General features: G+C 37.3%; 4 protein-coding genes across 4 annotated transcripts in view; 3 read left to right on the top strand and 1 right to left on the bottom strand.

The window, feature by feature from the left end:
* The window catches only part of LOC136775127 (probable serine/threonine-protein kinase dyrk2), an 82858-nt gene extending 69134 nt beyond the window's left edge, over positions 1 to 13724 (top strand). Inside the window, exons 3-10 of the mRNA XM_066729630.1 lie at positions 6504 to 6642; positions 6729 to 6942; positions 7015 to 7113; positions 7186 to 7344; positions 7434 to 7572; positions 7646 to 7961; positions 8056 to 8185; positions 8293 to 13724. Coding sequence (XP_066585727.1) covers positions 6504 to 6642; positions 6729 to 6942; positions 7015 to 7113; positions 7186 to 7344; positions 7434 to 7572; positions 7646 to 7961; positions 8056 to 8185; positions 8293 to 8752 — 1656 coding nt within the window. The 3' untranslated portion in view covers positions 8753 to 13724. The remainder of the gene's footprint in view (positions 1 to 6503; positions 6643 to 6728; positions 6943 to 7014; positions 7114 to 7185; positions 7345 to 7433; positions 7573 to 7645; positions 7962 to 8055; positions 8186 to 8292) is intronic.
* Positions 13725 to 13754: 30 nt separating this feature from the next.
* Positions 13755 to 15874, bottom strand: LOC136775134 (coiled-coil domain-containing protein 43). The gene is made up of 3 exons (XM_066729640.1): positions 15259 to 15874; positions 14606 to 14994; positions 13755 to 14404 (listed from the first exon to the last, which is right to left on the bottom strand). The coding sequence occupies exons 1-3, from the start codon at positions 15421 to 15423 to the stop codon at positions 14332 to 14334; spliced, it is 627 nt and encodes a 208-aa protein (XP_066585737.1). The 5' UTR covers positions 15424 to 15874; the 3' UTR covers positions 13755 to 14331.
* Positions 15875 to 16025: 151 nt separating this feature from the next.
* Positions 16026 to 17632, top strand: LOC136775133 (cytochrome b-c1 complex subunit Rieske, mitochondrial-like). The gene is made up of 4 exons (XM_066729639.1): positions 16026 to 16365; positions 16527 to 16676; positions 16747 to 16924; positions 17016 to 17632. The coding sequence occupies exons 1-4, from the start codon at positions 16158 to 16160 to the stop codon at positions 17299 to 17301; spliced, it is 822 nt and encodes a 273-aa protein (XP_066585736.1). The 5' UTR covers positions 16026 to 16157; the 3' UTR covers positions 17302 to 17632.
* Positions 17633 to 18728: 1096 nt separating this feature from the next.
* The window catches only part of chinmo (Chronologically inappropriate morphogenesis), a 41633-nt gene continuing 41336 nt past the window's right edge, over positions 18729 to 19025 (top strand). The window contains 1 exon segment of the mRNA XM_066729568.1: positions 18729 to 18959. Coding sequence (XP_066585665.1) covers positions 18953 to 18959 — 7 coding nt within the window. The 5' untranslated portion in view covers positions 18729 to 18952.

The raw sequence follows: 19025 nt of genomic DNA on the forward strand, positions 1-19025 counted from the left end.
AAGTTACACAGTAGTGCTCGGTGATATAGACATGTCATTATCTACTTTTATATGTACTTGCCGTCGAGACACTACCGTGTCTCTTGATAAAAACTTTGCATTTACCTCCTAAATTACAAGGAATCCTGCTTTAATCACTTCAGATCTTTTGGGTTATTTTCCCTGATTTACCTGGGAAAGGTTACCAAACAGTAGCACTATTTCAACTAATTCAGTCTTTTTTGAAGAATAGTTTAACTATGGGTTTTCAGTTTTGGACAAACAGAAAAATTCTTATTGTAGCAATCAACGCTCTTAAACAATTATTTCACGAGATTGCACAAAACCAACATATGATTCAAATGATGCGAATGAATAAATCATCATCACATTTGAATACTTATTTGGTGTCTTTGTGAATTTGATAAGCCTGATTGCAAAAGATTACACAAAACCAACTTATGGTTCAAATGATACAAATGAATTAATTTTCAAGATGGCTGAATTGCTATTAGTACTTTGGTAGTCTTCTTAAAGTTGATGGAAGTTTGATCAAATTTTTCTTCACCGTTTTTCGTAGTTTAGGGCCGATGTCTTTACATAAAAGGCAGGATTAAGTAGGTTTACCAACCTAATCTTTTTTTTCAACAATTTCTAAATATATTTTGTTTTGATAGTTTTATGCATGAAATGTTCTATTTATAAACTAATATGAATTGAATTAAAAATAAAAGAGTTATATGTAGAGGAAAAATACATTGTAAGAGCTAAAATTACTATTAGAAATTTAAGTTGGTTCACCTACTTAATGAAATGTCCCCTTTTCAAAATTAAATTTGTATTGTTGCACCTTCTTTGGGAAGTTTAGCACAATTTTTAATAATTTTAAATGTACTATACTAAATTATTATATTAAAAATCATTTCAGTTCAGAAAGCTAGATCCTCAGCAATGACACAATAAACATATTATCTTGAATTAATCTGAAAAAGAACCCCACAAAGTATACTACCTCCTTTATTATAAAACTCATTATTATATATATCTAATTTGCCGATATATTTATTCAATATTATATTTATCCAATCTATTGACTTATTTATTGTAATGTATATCTCAATAAATAAAAGTTGATCCTCAGCAATGACACAATAACCACATTAGAATTAGTTGATTCCTTTCTTTTAATTTTATAAGCCAAATGCATTCAACCTAGTCAACTCTTGAGACAGAGTTTATGTTATTGGTTATTACTCTTAGATCCTACAATTATCGAATAAAAGTGGAAATTTAAAAAGAAATACTCAACAGTTCCGCAACTGTCATTTGGGCTGAATAACTTCAACTTTAAACAATTTCAATCTTAACTCACTTGAAAGATGTCTAATTCTCAAGATTTACCTTTTAACTTATCAAAATTTTATATTTTAATTAACTGTAGCTATTAACATCAGCATAGAGTTCAAGCACATCCAATTTCCAACCAAGGTCATCTATTTCTTCTTCTGCGCATACTGCACCAAGAAATACTACAGAAAATATAATACAAAGAATAAAACAAATTAGTAAATATAACACAATCAACCTATAATCTTTATTAATCTGCATTCTTAAATAACAGGATATTTCAGTAACCTTTTTAAAGTACATCTTAATAAAAAGACTCAATTAAGTACTTGTTATGTTTTAATAGAAGCTTGACCTGAATTAAAGAATAGCTAAATAAACAATTCATTTTTATCTATATACATTTTAAGCAAATACTTTACTATGACGTGAGTTAAAGATTAAATAAACAATTAATTTTTACCTATATACATTTTAAACAGATACTGTACTATAAAAAGATAAGCAAATCTAGTATACTATATGGAATTATTAAAATTACTAAATTATATACATTACCATATGGTAAAGTATGCATAACTCATTAATTATACATATTTTACCATATGATAATGTACATAATTTAGTAAATTCAATAATACCATTGAGTATGCTAGTTTTGCTTAATGTTTTGAAATTTTCAATTATATCATGTTTGAAGTCCTACAATCACAGCTGCATATTATAACCTAAAATGAATCCCACAAAGTACCACCAAATAAAAAATTTTATTAACATATATACCAATATAGTGTTACTTATCTAATGAACTTACTGACTCCTTCATGTTTATTCCTTATTAATTATCCAGTTTTAATTATATTGCACCATCATCACAGCTGAGTAATTTGGATGAAAATATTAGGGTTATGCCGGTAATACAATTAACAGTTAGCAGTTAGTCGCCGCCCGCCGGACTAGTTATATCGATTAGTTAGTCGGCGAGTTTGTAAATATAACGTCATTTTCTTTAACGGTTAACTTCAGCCCGAGACATACATTCTGGCTGGAGAAGAAGAAGATGACGGAAAGAAATGAAATTTTTCGTTATATATATATATATATATATATATATATAGCTAACAGATTATGAGATCTCTGGATTGCGTGAACCAATTTTGATGTTCATGGGCTCAAATAAAAGCTTGTTCCAAACCATTTCAAGAAAAGCTTTACTGAAATCACGACAGTGTATCATTTACGGAGAAAAATCGATTTAAAAATTGAGACGGCCAAACAGTAGTACCTCGACGGCGGTATAGACACGTCTATACCTACTTTCGTGTACTTTCCGTGTCTCTTGATCATCCTTTAAGTACAATTTGAAGACTCATATATTACAAATTGAATTTTTTTAATGACAAACTAATTTTCTTTCTATATATATATATATATATATATGTATATCAAAGCAAGAGAATTCGTTCGAATTTTTCCCTTTTGCAATAATAATATAAATAAACTATAAATTATTGGTAATATAATCACTATTTAAGCACTCAATTCAAAGATTAGCGTATAACAAATTGAATCTTTCATATGAAAAAATAATTTTGTATCGAAGGAAGAAAACTCGTTCGAGCATTTCCCTTTCGCAATGATAAACACACATATATCGAGTATAGACTACTATATGGAGTGGCGGGTTAACGAGCTCGTAACGTTTCTAGCGCGCTTCCGAGACATCGACTCTCGCTCGTCAGTCGTCACCCACGCACGCAACTCTCCGTGTCGTGTCGCGTCGCGTCCTATCGTATCGTAGCCTACGTAAGCGAGTGGGATACCTAGTAGGAGGAGGAGAATACTGCGAATACGTAATCGATACTGCTCGCTCTATTCCTCTGCGATTCTGTGTCCTATATATATATATATATATGCAAGAGATGAAGCGAGTAGGGCATTACTGCTGCGTTGGGGCCGTTGCACACACACACACACACACACACACACAAAGTTGCATTAGAAAGGCTCGGCGGAACTCGCGCGCGCGGAGAAGGAGATGTCACAAGGCAAACCACATGCATAACTTCTGTAAGTGAGGAGGAGTTGCGCTTTGCAGAAAAAACAGAGAGAGAGAGAGATGAAAGACACCAATGTTATTATTTTATATATATATATATATATAGCTACATGCGTGATTTTATTATATACTGCAATATTAAAAAAAACAGTTTGTATGTATAAATACACAAAACATGTAAACTTAAATGAAACTTCCAAACTAATAACGTTAAGAAAGGAATTGATGTAAAAATTAGGTGACCCACACTTGCTGTATAGAGTAAGTAGTGTCAGGACTACAGTCTATTGTATACATGTTTTTGAGATACTACAGTGTTTCTTGATACATGTATCTAATTTTGAAAAAATCCTCGAGAACCAAAATGGCGAATTCTGATTGGAGAACTCGTAACTGTGTATTGGTACACTCGTGTAATTATACGGTACTATATATATATATATATATAGTGAATACCGTGCAAATAATCTAATGGCACGCGACATGAAAGCTGTATGACACGCTCGTCCTTGGCAAATATCTGCTATATGTGTGTGTGTGTGTGTGGATATTGTATATATATAGTGTGTAAAAAGTACGAATCGAGAGAGCCAGGACCGACGATTTTACCATCGTCATCATCATCGTGATGAACAAGAACCAAAGAGAGACAATGAACTTTGGTGGAAATGGCCGAGCCCCGCTCCTTGTTTTATTATCCATATCGCAGCTGCACGATTATTCTCCTTGTTATAATTATTGGCTTTTCAGTGAAAGCCGCTCGTTAAATTTCTTGCTGCCCCGAAGAATAACTCGTAACGGAACGAAGGTATCTGTCGTTTCAACGCGATAAAACTGTAATATCAGCACGGGCTAAACAATCCGTCGGACTTATGCAATCAACGATGCTAAATTGCCCAGTGATAAAAATTCTACTCCTTTTTTCCATTCGAAGGAAGAACCGAGGCAATCGTCCATTCTTTCTTTCTCCTGGAGAACTTGAAAAAGTCTGCTGTGCCAGAGTTTTCCCACGAAAGAACCGTGGATGGTGAATAATTGTTGATGATCGAGAGAAAGAGGGAGAGGGGGGGGGGTGGTTCTTAATGGAAAGTCAAAGAGAGCACTCATAATTTCTTAATTGCGTCTTTAATTAGCTTGATTGGTCCAGCCGTGTGATATTTATTCGCGTTGAACTTCTTTTACTCATGCAGGGAAACTCTATCGCCACCCTTCTCTTTTTTTAAAGTCGTCACGCGTGATTTGCATCTGGTGTGGACCAAAATTCGTACGCTCCTGGATGCGTAGCGCTAGAATCTTCCCACGAACATACCGAGGATGGTGAATAATTGTTGATGATGGAGAGAAAGAAAAGGAGAATCTCTTGATCGAAACTTGTCCATACACTCAACTTTCCTTAATTGCTTCTTTAATTAGGCTGATTGGTCGAGGCGCGTGCTATTTATACACGTAGATTTTCTTTTACCCAAGGAAAATCTATCCATCCCCCACTTCCTCTTTAAAATTGTCGCGAGTGATTTTCATTCTACCATATACAGGGACAAGAATTAAAGATGACAAATTGTTGATCATCGAGAGAAAGAAAGATGACGAAGAAACTCTTGATGGAAACTCGTGCCAGCACTCAACTTCTCTTAATTGCGTCTTTAATTAACCTGATTAGTCGAATCACGTGCTATTTATTCGCGTTGATCTTCTTTTATATACTCAGGTAAAATAATTCCCCCTCCCCCTTAATTTAAAATCGTTACGCTTGATTTCCATCCTCCATAGGCGCCCCGGTTGCACCCAATATCGACCAAAATTCATACGCCCCTGAGTGCGTGGCGCCATAAATTTCTTATAGAAGAACGAAAGATGGCAAATTGTTGATGATCGAGAGAAAGAAAGATGACGAAGAATCTCTTGATGGACACTCGTGCCAGTACTCAACTTCTCTTAATTGCGTCTTTAATTAACCTGATTAGTCGAATCACGTGCTATTTATTCGCGTTGATCTTCTTTTATATACTCAGGTAAAATAATTCCCCCCCCCCTTAATTTAAAATCGTTACGCTTGATTTCCATCCTCCATAGGCGCCCCGGTTGCACCCAATATCGACCAAAATTCATACGCCCCTGAGTGCGTGGCGCCATAAATTTCTTATAGAAGAACGAAAGATGGCAAATTGTTGATGATCGAGAGAAAGAAAGATGACGAAGAATCTCTTGATGGACACTCGTGCCAGTACTCAACTTCTCTTAATTGCGTCTTTAATTAACCTGATTAGTCGAATCACGTGCTATTTATTCGCGTTGATCTTCTTTTATATACTCAGGTAAAATAATTCCCCCCCCCCCTTAATTTAAAATCGTTACGCTTGATTTCCATCCTCCATAGGCGCCCCGGTTGCACCCAATATCGACCAAAATTCATACGCCCCTGAGTGCGTGGCGCCATAAATTTCTTATAGAAGAACGAAAGATGGCAAATTGTTGATGATCGAGAGAAAGAAAGATGATGAAGAATCTCTTGATGGAAACTCGTGCCAGCACTCAACTTCTCTTAATTGCGTCTTTAATTAACCTGATTAGTCGAAGCAAGTGTTATTTATTCGCGTAGATCTGTTGCTCAAAGAAAACCTATCCATATCCCCCCTTCCCTCTGTAAATTCATCTCGATTAATTTCCATCCTCCATAGACACCCCGGTTGCACCCAATATCGACCAAAATTCCTACGCTCCTGGGGCCCATTAATATTAATGGCCGATGGAAAAATGTCTACAGGAAGCGAGAATGCACGCCTAGGTCGTGTAACTCCGCCTCGAAGAAGACAACGAGAAGCCGTTTGACATTCGAGCCTCGTTTAACAGTACCGGTGACTGCCCTTGGTCATACGGTATATATATATATATATAAGAAGCCGTTTTCTGCTGCTCGATTATTTCATCTCTCAGCCAAGAGAAATATTCCTCAACTATTAATCCAATCCTAAACTTTGCTACCACCCCCCCCCCCTCCCCCCCTTATGAAATTTAACTAGAGTCATACCTGCAATGTACCTCGAATAAACCGTAAATACCTTTTCCTAGCGAACGAACAATGATCCAATTTTTATATTCTCTTCTTTTTATTTTACAGAAATTCACATCGTACTACAATGCAAAGTCAACGCGAGTGGACAAATCGGACAACAACAATGCGAAAAACTCGACATCGAATAATATACACAATATATTGCTACACGAATCTGTCAACACGATTTCGGACGAGTCTCATCGTAAGTTTATAGTACTATACATTAATGTGGTTTGGTGATTTTGTAACTAATTTTTATTTAATTTCCGTCACTACGTGTTAATGAAGCAAAATGGCCTATGACACCTCAGCAAGCGACCAAGTATTACGGATCGAAGCTCACGGAATTCGAGAGGCAGGAGATAGAAAAGTATTCGGAGATCTGGTACCTGGGCCTGTCGGCTTGCAAGATTCACGGGGACGAGGGTGGCTCGCAAAACGGTGGCTATGATGATGAGAATGGCACCTACAACAAAGTCCTTCATGATCACATTTCGTACAGGTAAGGACACAGCTCGATTAAGAACGAGGATGATGGTACACGACGTTAAACTCGCAATCTTCCTCTCTTCAGGTACGAAATCCTCGAGGTGATCGGTAAAGGGAGCTTTGGACAAGTGATTCGTGCACTGGACCACAAGACTGGACAGTACATCGCTATCAAAATCATCAGGTACTTGGAAAGATCCCCTATGGGACTCTACATCCTCTTCACTTCCGGTATCTCATGGATTTTATTTTGCAGAAACAAGAAGAGGTTCCATCATCAAGCACTCATCGAAGTGAGGATCCTGGATCATCTGAGGAAGAAAGATATGGACTCCAAACCGTCGCACAATGTGATACACATGTTGGAGTATTTTTACTTCAGGAACCACTTGTGCATTACCTTTGAATTAATGGGGTGAGAGAAATTTTCCATTTCCTCTTCTTTGGGAGAGAAAATGACGCAGGAATAGTTTCTTCCCTAACAAAGAAAATTCTTGGTTCCAGATTGAATCTTTATGAGCTGATAAAGAAAAACAATTATCAAGGATTCAGCTTGAGCCTGATTCGTCGATTCGCCACGTCGTTGATAGAATGTTTAAGACTATTGTACCGCGAGAATATTATTCATTGCGACTTGAAGCCGGTAAGAGTGTGATTTGTAAATGACTGTTGTCCTCGTCATCGCCACATTACTGACACGTTGCGTGTAATTTCAGGAAAATATCTTGTTGAAGCAACAAGGAAGTAGTTCCATCAAAGTCATAGACTTTGGTTCCTCGTGTTACAGTCATCAACGGGTCTACACGTACATTCAATCGAGATTTTACAGAAGTCCCGAAGTGATCCTAGGTCTTCCCTACGGTACGCCGATCGACATGTGGAGTTTGGGATGTATTCTCGCCGAGCTTTACACGGGCTACCCTCTGTTTCCGGGTGAGGACGAAATGGAACAGCTCGCCTGTATAATGGAAGTCCTTGGATTACCCCCGGAGCACATAATCAGTCACGCCTCTCGTCGCAGGCTTTTCTACGGTGAGTCTGAGAACCGGGATTATCCGGGAATAAAAGGACACCCCACGAAGACGTAGTCTGGCATCAGTGAAAACGTCCCATTGATGAATTTCAGATCCAAAGGGAAATCCAAGGTGCGTGGTGAACAGCAAAGGAAAGAAGAGGTGGGCAGGTACGAAGAACATCTCGACAGCTCTTCATTGTACAGATGCTCATTTCGTGGATTTTATCAGCAAATGTCTAGAGTGAGTGGACCCTGACACTCTTCAGGGTGTCGAGAAGAGGGATCCATAGTTGTTGTTGTAAGTAGATAAGGGAGAATTTTGTACCAACGACTCTCATCGATTTACAGGTGGGACCCGAAGAAGCGCATGACCCCTGACGAGGCGCTGCTCCACGATTGGCTGTCCTGTCCACCGTCCCACGTGAGCTCGTCCTCGATGATGACGTCGTCGACCATAAGCTCGAATAGCACGACGGTGGACTCGTCGCAGTCGGCTCACGCGCAAACCGTCAGCGTCACCGTCAGCGCCCCCAGGCAAAGGGCGACCACCATGGATGATCCTCCGTACACCATGTACCGTTTCTACAGAGGACGCAAGTGCGTCCAAAGGATCGCGACGGATAACAGCATCAGTGCCAGCACCGCCGCCCTCGCTGTCAAGAGCAAACTCAACGGTAGCACCAGCAGTCACGCTTTGGCCAGCAGCGCTCAACCGGCGACCTCCAGACACGCCTCCACCGGTGATATAGTCGCCAGCCTCGATCCGAACCTCGACGACTCAGGCACCTTTTTGCCGCCGATTTTGTGAAGCCGGCTCTGCGCTAGCCATTTCTAAATGCTCGCTGGAGAGCATTGTATACTCGCCGATCGACGCTCTCGAAGAGCATTATAATTGTCTCTTGTTGTACCAGAACGATGGTTCTTTGTTTAGGGAGTATTGTGATTAGTCTGGTGAAATTAAAATGTCAGCATCATGAAAAGTTTATGAAAGATACTTGTGGGATTTGGTTTATTGTTTGCTTTTAACAATTGTTGACCTTGAAGAGTGGAGATTTTGGAAAATTTTAACTTCTTAGGGATGAGATAGGGGTGGGGGTAAAGGGTGTGGAAGTGGGGTAAACGAGAGTATCTCCAGCTTTCAATTTACTCGTGAATATTTGGTCGGATAATTTTAGACGATAGTTTTATGAGTGAAAAGTGAACGTGAAAAGGTCTGGTGTATTCTAAGATCTGTAGAGGTCGAGATATTCAAGTTAATCTTCGTTTCATCCATTACCGTAGGCTCACCTCCTGTAAGTTGAAATTTTACAAATTTCCACTCTTAGGGGTTAATCGTTCTTAAAGAGAAAAGAAACTAAACTTTTCTGCAGATTTTTTTATTAATTTGAATGAACTAAAAATGTAAAAGAAAGAAAAAAAAAGCGAGAGGCAGGAATATGTACATCGAGAGTCTGTTCGATTCGCAGCGAGAGGACTAATGTAGAACTGGCTAGCCAAGTCAATAAAAGAATGTTCCCGATGCCAGAAGGCTAGACTCAGTAGCTAGTCTTGACATGGATGAGCTATGAGGCCGAATTTACGTGAAGACGGGATAAAAGACGTGGATATGCGAATATCGATCAACGCGGAATGCCATTTCGTTCTATTCGTTACCGGAGAGTCTTTCAAAGAGATGTCGTAGATATTTGCCTGTGTATAGAATTTTGATTTCCTGGCGCTTGTCGAGTATCATCCCTCAATGGGATTAGCGATAATTATTAAAAAAATATACCTATGTTCTCCTCGGGCTCTGAAACAAAAACGTCATTTCGTTATAATTGACAAAATTGCCGGAAGTTGAATGTTTCGATCGCTCGTTTGAATCCTCGTTGAAACTGAACGATGTACAATGAGGAAATCTGCTGTTTATTACTTTGTAAGATTAATTAAACTTTAGCAAAAATTTTGTTGAGTGGAAATGCAATACGATAATTGCTATCATTTAAAGTGAATGAAAAAGGAAGGGAGAATTCGAGGGTGTGTGTGTGTTGCGTGCAATAGAGAGAGAGAGAGAGAGAGAGAGAGAGAGAGAGAGGGAGAGGGAGAGGGAGAGGGAGAGAGAATTATGGTGAATAGACGGTTGTATTTGCAATTGAAAGTATCGCTGGCAGACACCAAGCTCGTGGTTAATAATGAAACGTCAAGGTAAAACGTAATTTTAAATATGAAGCGTGTCCCAGTTTCACGAGGCCTGAGTAGTCTTATTGTGATATTAAACTACCACTGTCTTACTTAGATCTCTGATGTTAAGAAGTAACGATTGCTATTAATTTCACCACTATTAATTATTATTTTCTTATTACGAGTATGTTACTATTATTACTGCATTATAACGACTATTATTAATGAGGTTATCGTTAACAAGCATGAAAATAACATTATCACTTAGGAATGTACAGATTTCCATTAAGAATAATATCGAATCGGAAGTGATACGTCTCGAAATCCCATAAGCGATACGTTCGATCAATATTTTTTCCATTTCTTAAACTTACGTCGCTTTATGCTGTAAAAATCGCTACTTTTATCATCACTATGTCTATTCTTTGGAAACACCACAAGTTTTACGTACCATTGTCATTAATAGCTTCTTCGATCTTTTTTTTATCAAACGAAGCTCTCGCTTAAAAAACGAAGGAAAAATAGTTAGCCTTTCGCGTCGTATGATTTAACATTAACGAGAAATATTATCAAAATTGTTGGCCTCGTTGTCTTGCGAGAAATATTAGATCGTAGCCGATACATGTATTTTTCAAATGTGATGAAAAGCAACTCGAGTGTTTCTGCCAAATGAAAAAGAACTTGAGAGAGAAGAGAAGATTTTTTTTTTTTTTTCAAGAAATACTCGAGTCAATAATTGTATAATATTAAGTATACGCAAGGACTGTCGACGAGAGACTCTTGAAACTCGACTATTCTCCATACAGTATTCAATATACCTCTGAGAAATTACTCAACTATTTTTTCGCTAGGCCTCTAATCAATTTAATAGTCTCTCGTCTTTATATATTACAATGTGCTGGTTAGCTGTGCCGTCTTTCCTCTTTTATAGTGTTAGCAAAACGTTCGAAGAAAAATAATAGCCAATATCCGACACTCCGAAGACTGAGGAAAATCGTATAGGGATTTGTTTAAATGTTATTCAAATGTAATTTTGCAAAGGGCACTTTAGTCGTATTCTTATCTCAGGTGATTACGAAGAATCTCATTATTTTTCGTGCAATGCTATAGACAAAGAAAAATTTAACTTTTAAACAATTTTCAAACTCGAAAAGGTTTGAATTCTTTTTACGACAATTGACAAACGGCAGCACACTATCCGCACAATTTGTCGAAGAAGCAAAATATTATTAATGCAGAAATTTACACTGTACCAAGCGTAGTGATATGTTAAAAAAAAGTAGAAAAAACCTTTTATTCGAGAGCCCTTTGGCACGAAAACGCGCGAAGGAATTTTAAGACTATGATATATATATATATATATATATATAATCGAATGACGAATTCGCCCGAACCGACTGAAACATTAGCGCATATTACACGGTTATCCAAATTTCGGCGGATTCGTAAAGCTGCTAACGAGTAATCGTAATAAAAGAAAAAAAAATGAACGTTCGTTCGTTCATCATCGAAAGTGTGAATTTAAATGTAAACGAGGAAAGCCACACTGCGTGCTACTCAAACAGCAGTCCACATCCGGTTGATCACAGCAATGGGTATAAACGTAATCAAGCGTAGCTTCTAAGAATAACAATTTATAGCAAACAAGAAAATATTAAATTGTGTATAAAATATAAAAATTAGGATAATGTATGTGCATTCTCGCGTGTACGTTTACGGAGGAAATGTGATAAGAGGAAAAATAGAGTAATGCGTAGTACGTAAAATGAATGACAGGGAAAGCATGATTATTATACATAATTATTATTATACCAATATTATACGATTGTGTATTTTAAAAGACCACGCAGAAGCAAAACGAGTTACATATTATGATGTAGAGTTAATGCAAAGGCGTTGAAATTTGTCCCATTTTTGGGATCGATGAATAATATACATTGTTCAATTGTACAGTCTTGCGTTTTTAGTTGTGTTCAATAATTGTATACAGCGGGATCAAAATATGCGTACAGAGGAGACATTGTGTAATCTACGTACATACATGCTATGTGTCTATGTATATCATGCATTTGGACAGCAAAACGGAGCAAATTCTTAGAAAAATGAAAGACGATTTAAGAGATAACCGTGAGCAACGTTAAACCGATTACTGTCCGTTGCGATAATTGAAAAAGGGAGAGATAACGATAAACAAATAAGCATGATTGTTAAACGCTCTAAATTCAGGTATGGAGAAAAAAAGGTATGTTTTTTCTAGTCCATCATCAAGGTGTATAAATCCTGGAACAGCGTTTCAAGATACACACCCGGTTGTACACGAGACGACGATAAAATTGCTTCTGACCTCCGCGTGGAAAGTCGTCTTAGCATGTAACTATTAGGACAGTGTGTAATTAAATACCAACTTTACGATGTGATTAGTTTTATCGAGTTAAAATAAATAGTACTCGTGTATGTACGGCGAAGCAATTGTCACAAAATTCACCGTTTCCCCCCTCCCACGGCCCATAAATGCAATAACATAACAGAGTCCGTCCTACCAACCTTATGCAGCGAAAACGCGGCTCAACATGTTGTACGCAGTTGTTGCATCATCGATTTCAAACTCCCCTTACGGCATTCTAGTGACGTCACGAATACTTTCTACGGTGAAAAAGTCAGATTTTCGGAAGGGAAAAAAAAAAGATTACAAGAAGCAATTATTTCAAGGATTTTTGCTTCGTTCTAATCGATAATTTGACTATTTTACTAAAAATAGCAGTTCTTGGTAACCTCGCTAAAATGCTTGTTGAGTTTCAAGAAATTGGTCGACGAACAATTTCGTCTTATTTACACGCGTATTCGGCTGGTGATCTGTAAGGTCGGTACGAGGAATCCTGTGAACGACAACAATTCGATGAATTCTCTGTAGGCCAAATTCTCCTCATATCAGTTGGTTGTCAAAATTTTAATAGTAGGATATATCCCGGTAGGACAATCATAACATTACGGTTTCTCTCATAAGATTCATATTGATATAGTCGCGGTGTGTGACAGCTCAATGAGTTTTTCATTGCAACAAGGTAATCCGAACGATTTTCGAGTGTTACGTAATAATATATAGGATTAGTGGATATTTCCGAGTCGGTCCATGGCAAAGATCGACTCGCTGCGCGCTATTCTTTTGCGAGGAACACCCGAATAAGTTCAAAATTATGTGCTGTATACTATATTGCTGGCTCGAAAAAAATTAATCTACCATTGACTTGCTCCAAGGTCACTTACCTACTTACGAAGAAGGGTGGTGACTTTACATTTGCCGTTCAATAGCTTCAATTTTAGTTTAAACGATTACTCAAAATATCTAGAAAAATCGCCAACTGTAAAATCAATTGCGAGAATGTTTAATGTATACATTGGCTTAATTAACATCGAGTACCGAGTTAACGCAGATTCGTCCTAGGGCTTAGCAACTCGAAGACTCGTTCCGAAGAATCATCATCATTTTTTTGTATTATTCATTCGTTTGTCTTTATCTTACTGCGTTTGTCTTTCATTATTAATTCAATGCTCAAGATAACTTGGTCTTCACTTGGTATCTTGTGTGTAAATATATACTAATAAAAAATATAAACTTGAAAGATGCTCTTTATTTATTCTTAGTTTCTGCCTTTTTCAGGAATTTGGAGTATAAATCCATTGCTAGAGAAATTGCATCGAGAAGAGTTTATTTAACATGTTGACATTAAATTTTATCGTTTGAAAGGAACGGCACGCTGAGTGTATAAGTAACAGGATCATAAAAATAAGCAAAATGTGCAACTTAAATTAAACGATAAACTATTATTTAAAAATACGTAAAGATAGAAGGCACCGGTTACAAGCACTTAAAGCCTTTCCTGGAGAACAACGGATTATATCGTAACTCGTTATAAGCTCGTTCATAATTAATCGATGGATAATCGTATATACATCTAATTGTAAATATATGGCAACAACGAACTTGACTGATAATGAACATTCAACACGAACAAAGATGAACATACCCGTATGACAATTCTGAGAAGACTACTGATATTTAAGAAATTATTAAGACATTAAATTATGCTATCATCGACAGTTAAATCATAAGAAATACAAGCGTAGGTAATAGGATCATTGTCATATAGTACAATAAAAGGTAATTACAGTAAATGTATCTTTCGATATCTTAAGATATTATTCTCCCCAAAGGAAACAATATCGATGCTACCTTCTTCGCTCCCCTTTTTGTGTCTTACGCTTTTCCTTCTTTTCTTCCTTCAACTGCTTCTGTTTCTCCCTGAAACAAAACATAGATTTCATGTGTTTCCTTCATACATGCTAAGCAATGGATGATCGAGACTATAGACCTAGTTTCTCCACATAAGGCCAAAAAACACCGAAAACACGATAGTCGGCACAACACACATATTATACATTGGGAGCATTATGAACCCTTGATAGAAGGTAATCATAATATTCCCAAAATTTAATTGCTTACCTATCCTCTTTATCTTTCTCTTTCTTCTTCTGACTTTCTTGCTTAGCCTTTTCTCTTCTCTCTCTCTCTTGTTGAGCAATCGTAGCTGCATTTGTATTCTTTTCGATGCCACAATCTCCACCACCAGCTCCACTCTCATCTCCCTCCCCTTCGCTATCATTTTCATCAGACATTTGACTATACTGGGCGAGTATCGCTTCGCGTATCTTTCTTTCCTCATCCGTATAGCTCCTTTGCGTTGTGGTAGGGAGACTTTGAGATTCTAGCATACGTGCCAGACGTACATCCATGTCCTCCGTTGGAGCTGGAGCAGCAGCAAGTTCCTTCGCTGGACACAATTCTGTCCATGCATGTAGAATTTCAGCTACGTGTTTGCTGATATTGTCCTCCTAAAAATTGGATAACTCGTAAATCTTACGCTGCTATGCAATACACTAAGAAGATTTATCATAAGAGAATTATTGCCAAGAGGCAAATACATGGAACATGCGTGAAAAAGAATACAATTTGAAAGATGGGGAGAAGAGAGAACATGCGAAGCAGTGCAAAATTGGGTATTTTCTGTCATGTCTCACGAAATTCTGCGATGAACAGACGTGTATTATCTACAGACACCAAGCACATTCTAACCTCACAGTCCGAACGGTCCTCACCGTTATGCCCGCGAGTATACTTTCCAAAGCTTCGGTCTTTTCATCCTCGGTCTCGTCACCCTCTAAAATTCCTCTAATGTACGAACCAAAAACTCCCTCGTCCGTATTTAATGCCTGCAGTCTCTTATTAAGCCACGTATCGAATGGATTCATTTCTACCGCCATGTTTAGCTTGGCCCGCTTGGCCCCTCTCACTTCTTCTCAGTCCGGTACTGCAGAGTGCAGAGAGTGCAGACTGCTGCTGTGCTTTGCTGCTAATAATGATTTCCATGATCCATCCATCCAATATCCATCAGTGACTGATTGAACAGATTTGAGCTTCGATCAATTAAGCAGCGTAACGTTGTGCATGGTTTGATGTCGGTGGTAATCAAATCAATTCATCATGAGAAATCATTCCCATATTCAGTTTAAAATTTATAAAAATATCATTGGTCGTGACAGTATAGACATAAATTTGTATCCATTCATTAATATTAATAGAAATATTATATATCCAGAGGCTATTACAATATTATTGTATCTCTTGAAAGCTGTATTAAATATAAGACAACTGCATGAAGATACGAGAAGGCTAATAAAATATACAGATCATACTGTTCAAAGAATACTTATACTACTTATGCGGGGTTTTTAATAACGTAAAATCTTAAGAGGAGCAAAGTGTACTACATTGTACAGTAGAATTGTTGCTCAACGTATTAAACCAGATGATGACAGCTCTGGTACAACCTCTTGAGTTCTGAGTCTGAGTTAGGTTCTGCGCATTGCGCGAGTGTGCGTGACGTCTCTAGTTAAGTTAAAAGGTCGCAGTAGAGACATCTTGTAGGATAGTTTGGTTAGATTTTAAGTTTTTCTTTCGCTCCTCGTTGCGAAAAGTTGGGAAACACTTCGCAAAAATGAATGCTATCTCAAAATCATCCAATCTTTCACCGTTTCTGAAAGCAACTGTGAACTCAGTAAATAATGGAGGTCGACAAGTACTTTCCAGTGGCAAGGCACAGAGGCCAAAAGTCGATGTTCCATCGCCTGTAAAGGCAATTCTAACTAAATCTATTACCGAGAAATTATGCACTGCAACTCCTCGTGCAGCCACATATGCAGCGGGTTTGTCGAGAAAACAATTCTTTTCGTAGGACTTTCAATTTCAAGATATCAAAATCATATGAAAATCAGTTATATAATAATTAGTTATCGATGTCTCCTTTATCCAAAGAGCAATTTGACTTTAGAATAAAATAATAGCCTTTTGTTTATTATCTTTTCAGTAAATGGTTTCCAGCAGTGTCGGTTAGCTCACACAGATATACGTGTACCTAACTTTGATTATTATCGTATTGATTCTGTAAAGGATCCTAGAGCAAGAGCCAAGGATTCTGCAGAACAACGCAAGTCGTTTAACTATGTTGTGACTGGAGGTTTGTACTTTGTCCCAAGTCATATTATGTATAAAGTTTCTTTGTTCATTCGAGAATTTATAATTTATAGCTGTTGGAGTAGGAAGTGCATATTGCGCTAAAGTAATCGTACACGATTTGATTGGATTATTGAGCGCTTCCAAAGATGTCTTGGCTATGGCAAGTATCGAGGTTAAGCTAGATGCTATTCCAGAAGGAAAGAGCGTAGTTTTTAAGTGGAGAGGAAAGCCTCTGTTTGTACGACATAGGTAATCATTGTTAACTGTCATGTATCTCTGCATAGCTACTGGTTATATATAAGTGTAATGAAACTTGTTCTTTTTTCTTTAATGCTAAAAGAGGAGCAAGCGAAATTGAAAGAGAAGCAAAAGTAGACGTTAGCAGCCTGAGAGATCCAGAGAAGGACAGCGACCGTGTTAAGAACCCAGAATGGTTGGTTGTTTTGGGAGTTTGCACGCATTTAGGATGTGTACCTATTGCAAATGCTGGAGATTATGGTGGCTACTATTGCCCTTGCCATGGCTCTCATTACGATGCTAGTGGCAGAATTAGAAAAGGACCCGCTCCTCTTAACCTGGAGGTGCCTCCTTATGAAATAGTCGATAATTTATTAGTTGTTGGTTAAAAGTATCCTAAACTTGTAGTAAACAATTTTGAAATAAAACAGTACTTGCTAAAAAAAGTGGTTTGAGCAAATAAAAGAATCTAGACAATTTTTGTAATTATGAAAAACCGTTTTACTTCACCATGTACATCTAACAGTATTGCAATTGTACACATTCAGCGAAATGTAAACATTTCAATTATGTTAAGTTGTATCTATTCATTGTACATTTTTCCGAGATTACTAGACATTATTTTAAATGATTAGGGAGCCTAATGTTTTAAAATTGTATTTGACTTATAATTCTGAAGAAGGAATAAATTACCGAAGAATCTATTGAAATTAATAAAAAGTTTATTTAATTGCAAGAAGTGCGATAGAAAGATTACGTAATAATAGACGTGTGTATATGAAAGGGAGAAGGACGGACGAGGCGAGATGTATATGTTTTGTCAAAAACAGAAGTATTTTCCCGCTTCCGCAAGGAGGCGCTAGTCTAAGGTAGTTGTAATTTTTGTTTTTCGTGACGTGTGACAGGGGCATCTATGAAATCAGCAGTCCTATTACTCCTATTTCCCATCCAGTCTCCCTCGCTGCTGGCAGCGTACGGATGGAAAAATACACTATTTACGTATGAAAATATTAGTTGTTTGTTTGAACGTCCTTTTCAGACGATTAAAGAAAAACAATAAACATTTAACAAAGGCAGGTTTTTAAAGAGACCTGTCACTTGATATTTAAAACAAAATGTACGTATTTGTTGTATGCTGCCAGCAACCGGCGAGCCTCTTGTAAAGTGAATAAGTATAGTTTTAACGTGACAGTTTTACAGTGGTGAAGGGAGACTAGCATCGAAGGTTTACTGAAATTAACGTAAGTTTCTCTTATATTTCTCGAATTATCGCTGCATTTACTTATTTTTTAGCTAGACGGATGATACGGTCTCTCATCTACTGTCACTTTTTATACTCGTTAAAAGTTTTAAACTGTGGCAAATAATTAATCGGAATGAGAATTATCGAAAAATCGATTACTCTTCAAAACAAATTATCCTTTTTATTTATCGTATCGTTGCCGAAATTATTGTTTAATCGAAGGTTAATCTAATAGATCGCACGAGAGTGTTTATTTATATTCCGTTGAGAATAAATTATTCGAAAATCGTAGCGTATGTAGTACATTAATGGCATAATAATAATGTGTACGACATTTAACAAAACTGTGATACGAGTTTCCACATAAATATAAAGCGTGCACAGTTTGTCCTTTGGTGTGCGGTAGCTTTGTCCTTAGGCCGATTCTATTTGAATTTGATAACCTTAACATAGTTTATTTGTATTCCTGCATGTTTTGGAGTTTAGAACAATGACTTCTTATATACGTTTGAATAGCTTTGCATCTAGGTAACGGCTCGCGCAGTAGTTAGTATTTCTTATAGCATCCAACAGTACACTTGACGCTTTAGGTAAATAAGGACGAACCCGAATTGCTCGTTGCTCATCCGAAAACTAGTTTCACGACTAGCGAAGAACTCTCGATATCTCGGTGTTTTTCTCGGAATAAAGTACAGTGATTGTTTATTTCCAATTCTGCAGAAATCCAGAAGAGGAGTTTAGGTACGGGGAAAACGGAAGGCCCAATAAAGAGAGGAAAATAAGGGAACGTTCTGCCAATGTTCGGTAAGTCGCAGTGACTAATTCTAATTAAGAATATCGAGTAAAAACGTGGCGTTCGGAAAGCGAGAG

Source organism: Prorops nasuta, unplaced genomic scaffold, assembly GCF_024137725.1.
Source record: "Prorops nasuta isolate Cenicafe-Biocafe unplaced genomic scaffold, Cenicafe_Pnas_1.2 PNAS00007, whole genome shotgun sequence".
In the NCBI taxonomy this organism is placed as follows: Eukaryota; Metazoa; Arthropoda; class Insecta; order Hymenoptera; family Bethylidae; genus Prorops; species Prorops nasuta.